We start from the raw sequence: 6,613 nt of genomic DNA on the forward strand, positions 1-6,613 counted from the left end.
ATGCTAAAGTACAGTAACTTCTAAAATGCAAACATCAAAATGAGACTTGCGATAAATGTTTTGAAAAATGCAAAGTACTCTACAAATGCGAGTAGTTTTTAAAGCTGTGTTTATGCTTTTTTCCCTTTTTATGCTGTTTAAGATGTTGCTAGAAAGTTAACACTTGTAGAAACAGGAACTTTAAAAAAATTTTTTTTAATGTTTACTCATTTTTGAGAGAGAGAGAGAGAGAGAAGACAAGAGTGCAAGCAGGGAAGGGCAGAGAGAGAGGGAGACAGAGATTCTGGAGGAGACTCCAGGCTCTGAGCTGTCAGCACAGAGCCTGATGCGGGTCTTGAACTCACAAACAGTGAGATCATGACCTGAGCCCAAGTCAGACGCTCAACGCACTGAGACACCCAGGTGCCCCAGGAACTCTTAAAAATTTTTTTTTAATGTTTATTTATTTTTGAGAGACAGATCATGAGCGGGAGAGGGGCAGAGAGAGAGAAAGACACAGAATCCGAAGCAGGCTCCGGGCTCTGAGCTGTCAGCACAGAGTCTAACGCGGGGGGCTCGAACCCACGAACCGTGGGATCATGAACTAAGCCAAAGTAGGACGCTTAACTGACTGAGCCACCCAGGTGTCCCAATGCCCCAGGAACTCTTTATGTTCATTGTTTGCTTATACGGAAATCCCTCTGCATCAATATTTAAATATTTTTCAGTGCAACTACATGAAAGGTAACAAATTATTATATTATCTATAATTCAAAAGCTTACAGAGGCCAGTACCTATTTCTGCTCCTTTTAGGAGACATAGTCGTAATAAAATATATTGCTTAATTTGCCAGGCATTGTGCCAAGTGACTTGCATACATTGTGTAATTCTCAAACATTCAGTGAGTTTGATGCAATTATTACTTCATCATATGTAAAATGAGGAAAATAGCTGCACTTATCTCAGGGCTGCTGTAAGGATTAAAAGAGACCATACATAGGGGCACCTGGTTGGCTCAGTCAGTACAGCAGGTGACTCTTACTCTCTGGGTCATGAGTTCAAGCCCCATGTTTGGGTGCACAGATTACTTAAATGCATAAACAAGAACTTTAAAGAAAAAAAGAGAGAGAGACTATACATAAAGCACTTAGCACAGTAGGTGGCAAAAAGGAAGTGCTAAACATACGTTTACCATTTATTGGTACCTTTATTTTACTAGTAAACAGACACAGAGAAAAGCAAGTGGAAGAAAAAGGATTTTCAATCCAGGTCTGACTCTCCAATTTTCTGCCTTTTTCTATTTATTTGTTTTTTTTAAATTACCTCCCCATTTAAGAGGGGGAGCAGGAAATCCTCATGACAGTGGATGAGCTTAAAAGCCAGGAGACCCCTGTTTTGAATTCGCCCTGGACTGTCCTCACCCCTCATCCCCTACCTACCAATACCTGGCTAAGCGAGCTCCTCAGGAGGGACTTGCTGAATTAACGACTAGGTTTAGTTTCTGTTGTTGTTGTTGTTGTTTATTTATTTTTGAGAGAGAGAGGGGGAGGGAGAGAGCGCAAGCACAAGGAGGAGGGGCAGAGAGAGAGGGAGACACAACGTTCCAAGCAGGCTCCAGGCTCCCAGCTGTCAGCACAGAGTCCGCCGCAGGGCTCGAACCCACGAACCGAGAGATCATGACCTGAGCCAAAGTCCTAGGCTTAATCGACTGTGCCACCCAGTCGCCCCAAAGACTAGGTTTCCAGCCTGGGTTAGCTACATCTTTCTGGGCTGGGTACAACTTTCACGACTCGGCGCTGGTGCCCCATCTGCAGACCCAGAAGAGGCTGTTCAGGTCCTGAACAGGGAAACGACTACGTCTTCCCTTCTCAAACGCAAACTACCAAGGGCTGTCGCCCCCGAACCACTGCGCCTTCAAGGGTCCCAACCCCCACTCACCACTCTGCTCTCCACAGTTCAGGCCACCGCCACATTTTCGCTGCCCCCGCGCGGCGGAGGACGGAGCGCGCCGCACTTCGCGGCGAACTACACCTCCCACAATCCCAGTCGGCCGGACCACCTCCCGCAGGAGGTGGGCGCGGAGGCGGAGCGGATCACCCGGGGGCGGGGCGGAGCCTTCCGAAACGTCCTGCCTGTGTCCTACAGGGTACAGTTCATTTTAGGAGAGATTCCTGGGTTCCCTGTTCAAGTAGGACTTCTGCCCCATTAGGTACGACTCCGCCCTCCGTCCCCTCTGTGGTCCCCTCAGTGTAAGCCGGCAGATGGTCTAGTCCAGGGCCGCCCGTGGGCCGCAGCGAGACCCGAGGGGAACGAAAGGCAGGCCGCGCACGCATGCGCAGAGGCGCAGCATGGGGGCGGGAGCCGCTAAGCCCCTTCCCCGCCGCTGTGAAGGTGAGTAGGGGGCGGGGCCGGGCGTGTTTCGCGTCAAGACTGACCACTGCCCCGCAATGGCCACGGTTGGATCGGCCGCTACCATCTCGACCAACTCTCCGAGCCGTTGACCCCAACTGTGCAGAAAATTGGGGTCCCTAGAAGCTCAGTTGTAGCGTTTGTCCATCAATATCCCACTTCCAATCCAACCACTTCCAGCATTTCGTTGCTGTTGTCTAGGTGTAAGTTTTTCTTTTCTGCTAGACCATGCGTGTGAAAAATAGCAGCTAACATGTCAGGAGGGCCCACCTTTCGTCTTGGTTTTCTAGCATGTAGCAAACAGCTCCTGCTTGATAAGGTATAGAGCTTAAAGGCTTTTGGACACTTGATTCTATTCAACTGTGTGTCAGATGAGGTACATGCTTTGCCGTGCCGTTTCATGTGTGTACGTCTTCTGAGAAGACTCCTTGAGATGATGAAGACAGTGATACACTAAAGACATAGTGGAGGTGATGAAGTTTATAATCTGCCAGGAATACAGAGAATTAAGCAAGCCTCTTATTGTGCCCTAACCCTACCCATTTTCCTTACGCCTTGCTGTGTGACTTGGTTATGTTGCTTAACCTTCTGGGCCTACCTTTTCCCATAAAATGAGGAGATTGGATTAGATCTCTTAAGAACTTGCCAGCTCTGAAATTCTGCGATTAGTTAGTGAGTAGAATTCAGATGATATCACAATATGGTAATGCTAAACATCCTCAACTTCCATTTCTCTGCTAACGCAAGAGAAACATAGCAGGTGTAAGAATGTGGCAGCAGCATTAGACAGAACTGCCCTTCATGGTACCTGTAATTTCTTCCTGATTGCTGAAAGTATGAGATTTGCTGATAATATAACTTTCTTCACTCCTTGTTGTCTGTTTGTAGATCATTGCTAGGAGGAACTCTGGGTACAATTATGAACACAGTGTGTGTCATAATGGCTCACATCTTAAGATCTCATCTGATAAATGCTTCAATGGTACCGAATCGAATGAAAATGCCTCCATATCTTGGTGTCATTAGAAATAGAACGATGTCAACTCAGAAATCCAAAAAGAAGATGAGAGACTATTACAGGCTGCTGAATCTGGATGAAGGATGCTCTGCAGATGATGTCAGGGAAGCTTTTCATAAGCTTGCCAAGCAATACCACCCAGACGGAGGTTCTAGTACAGCGGATTCAGCAACATTTATACAGATCGAAGAAGCTTATAGGAAGGTGCTTTCCCACGTGGTAGCACAAGCAAATGCCGGACAGAATAAAGTTGAAGAAGCAGAGGAAGAGGAAGAAAAGTTCAAATATAAAACACCCCAACACCGACATTATTTAAGTTTTGAAGGTATTGGTTTCGGAAGTCCCAGTCAACGAGAGAAGCAATATAGGCAATTTAGAGCAGACCGTGCAACTGAGCAAGTGATGGAATATCAGAAGCAGAAACTACAAAGCCAGTATTTCATTGATAGCGTAATTGTTAAAGATGTAAGACAGAGTAAAGAACAAAAGATAACTCAGGCTATTGAGCGTTTAGTAGAGGATCTCATTCAGGAATCAATGGCAAAAGGAGACTTTGACAATCTCAGTGGGAAGGGAAAACCTCTAAAAAAATTTTCTGGCTGTTCATATATTGATCCCATGACTCACAACCTGAACAGAATATTGATAGATAATGGATACCAACCAGAATGGATCCTCATGCAAAAGGAAATAAAGGATACTATCGATCAACTCAGAGAGGCCATTTTAGTGTCAAGGAAAAAACTTGGGAATCCAATGACACCAACTGAACAGAAACAGTGGAACCAAGTTTGTGAGCAGTTTCACGAAAACATCAGGAAACTGAACAAGCGAATTAATGATTTTAATTTAATTGTTCCCCTCCTGAGCAGGCAAAAAGTCCATTTTGATGCACAGAAAGAAATTGCCAGAGCCCAGGAAATATATGAAGCCCTTATAAAAACAAAAGAAGTCACAGATAAAAACCCAAACAACACTGATCAGGGAGAAGGGGAGAAAATACCTGGAGTCAAGACAGGTTTTTTTAACTGGATGAATGTGTGGAAATTTATTAAAATCTGACCATTTAAATATCCATAATACTACCCCAAATCATTTTCAGTTGTACTGATGTCATACATAGGGGATGAGATTTATTGCTACAACACAAGAGTTTGAGTTTTCACAAAACTAATCACATCTCTAGTGATGTATAAGTGTGAAAGCTGTCAGAAACTGAGAGAAGTGTTCAACCAGCTTTGCTCTGAGGATATTGCAAGAAAAGAACTCCTAAGAAAACAATTTAATCCATTTCAGAGTTTAAATGTCAGTCATAGGTGAAACGAATTAGGACAAGGACTCAGACTGGGAATCGTAAAGGGTAGTCCAAAAGTCTTAGTGCACTTTTAAGCTCTAGTAACTTAAAGACAGTTGCTGTTGCTATCTTCACAGCTACTTAAACAACAATGAAAAAAAATCCTAAGAAGTATTATAAAAAGTCACAAAACTATGGAAGTATGGAATGTAGGCAAGCAAACCTCCAAATGATGAATGTTCTTTGCAAGCTTGCTGCATTTAGACCTTGTGGTTATTAAAGTTTAAAACTGTTCTAAGACTTTTGGGATCCTCTTTACATGGATGGAAATGTTATGATCAGGAAATTAGCCCAAAGGAGTTACTGTACTCTCCCTTTTATATAAAGACCTTCCTTGTGGGTATTGAATAACACACACACACACACACACACGCATGCACACACACTATCTGGGTTGTGCTTTTTCCTTCCCAACTTCTTGGCTGTAGAGAAATCCATCAGCCAAGATAGTTGATATAGCTGTTCTAGAAATAAACTCCAGTGGCCACTTTAAAGAGTTTGGGTGTATTTTCTATCCTTTTGGAGATTAAAAAAAAAAAAAAGAAAAAGTCCTTGGGCTCAATAGAAACTTAAGATTTCACTCTGGCTTCATCTCTAATCAGAGATTGAAATGTTAGGTTTACATAGATCTATCTGAAGCCTGTCTTTGTCATGTATCAGATTCCCCAGAGGCTTTTTCCATATGAGAATCTCAATTTAGGGATCCAATTTCCTGTCTTAGGAACCCTTTCCCACACAAAAAGATGTCTGGATTTTGTGCCAGTTTGCACTTTTGACGAATGACAAAAAGATTAACATTCGTGAGATTGTGTTCTGTCCACTTTCAGAAAATCTGCCTTTTTTAGATTTGTGTAATTGCTTTAGCCACAGAACTGGGCAACTAGAAGGATACAGAGGGTGGTCAAACTGAACAGATCTTTTTCCTTATTTAGAGTGTCGTATTATGGATGTTGTTCAAAAATGGCACTTGCCACTCTGATCTTGAAAGAACAAGTTATTTTTTTTAATTTTTGTTATGTTTATTCATTTTTGAAAGAGAGAGACAGAACACAAGCAGGGGTGGGGTGGAGAGAGAGGGGGACACAGAATCCGAAGCAGGCTCCAGACTCTGAGCTGTCAGCACAGAGCCCGACGCGGGGCTCGAACTCACAAACTGTGAGATCATGACCTGAGCCGAAGCCGGACGCTCAACCGACTGGGCCACCCAGGTGCCCCAAGAACAAGTTATTTTGTAAAGTATGTGATAGTTAAGTCAAACTATATCTTCAAAAGGAAATTTCAGGACTTTCTGCTTACATGATGGGGTAATTAATTGGTATAATATTTGATTATTAAATGAGTTATGTGGCTTCTACAATGATGCCATTACTCTAAACAAAACTGTGAAAAGTGTGAAATAAAGCTACATAATAAGAACTATGGTTATAAAACATTTTAGAAGGCTTTGGTTCTGTGAATTTCGTTAATGGGAATTAGATGTATGATACCTAGTTGAATTGTAGCAACCTATATAAAGGAAACCATTTTCAATATTGGATCACGGATGGTAAAGTTACTGGAAAACTCTAGTAAATCCTCAATTTCAGCACAGGACACTTTATAAATATTGTCTATATTAGTAAGATTAATAAAGTTAATTTCAATGATTATCCAATGGTTCATTGTTATATAAACAATTAATAATAACCGTAATTTTGGCTGAGTACCTGAATTAATATTTTTAAAACTTTAAAAAAAATTTTGTTTAATGTTTTATTATTTTTGAGGGAGAGATAAACAGCGGATGAGTGGGGGAGGAGCAGAGAGGGAGACACAGAATCCGAAGCAGGCTCCAGGCTCTGAGCTGTCAACA

General features: G+C 42.6%; 1 protein-coding gene across 1 annotated transcript; it reads left to right on the plus strand.

Moving 5' to 3' along the window:
- Positions 1 to 2,098: 2,098 nt before the first annotated feature.
- On the plus strand, positions 2,099 to 6,410 carry DNAJC28 (DnaJ heat shock protein family (Hsp40) member C28). The gene is made up of 2 exons (XM_019420234.2): positions 2,099 to 2,371; positions 3,278 to 6,410. Exon 2 carries the CDS (start codon positions 3,309 to 3,311, stop codon positions 4,467 to 4,469), a length of 1,161 nt encoding a protein of 386 aa, XP_019275779.1. The 5' UTR covers positions 2,099 to 2,371; positions 3,278 to 3,308; the 3' UTR covers positions 4,470 to 6,410.
- Positions 6,411 to 6,613: the final 203 nt, after the last annotated feature.

Source organism: Panthera pardus, unplaced genomic scaffold (assembly GCF_024362965.1).
Source record: "Panthera pardus isolate Hobbes unplaced genomic scaffold, ASM2436296v1 HiC_scaffold_16, whole genome shotgun sequence".
Lineage (NCBI taxonomy): Eukaryota > Metazoa > Chordata > Mammalia > Carnivora > Felidae > Panthera > Panthera pardus.

What these genes read in the sequence shown, in the direction of transcription:
- DNAJC28 (XM_019420234.2), top strand. Translation starts at nt 3,309, where the DNA reads ATGAACACAGTGTGTGTCATAATGGCTCACATCTTAAGATCTCATCTG.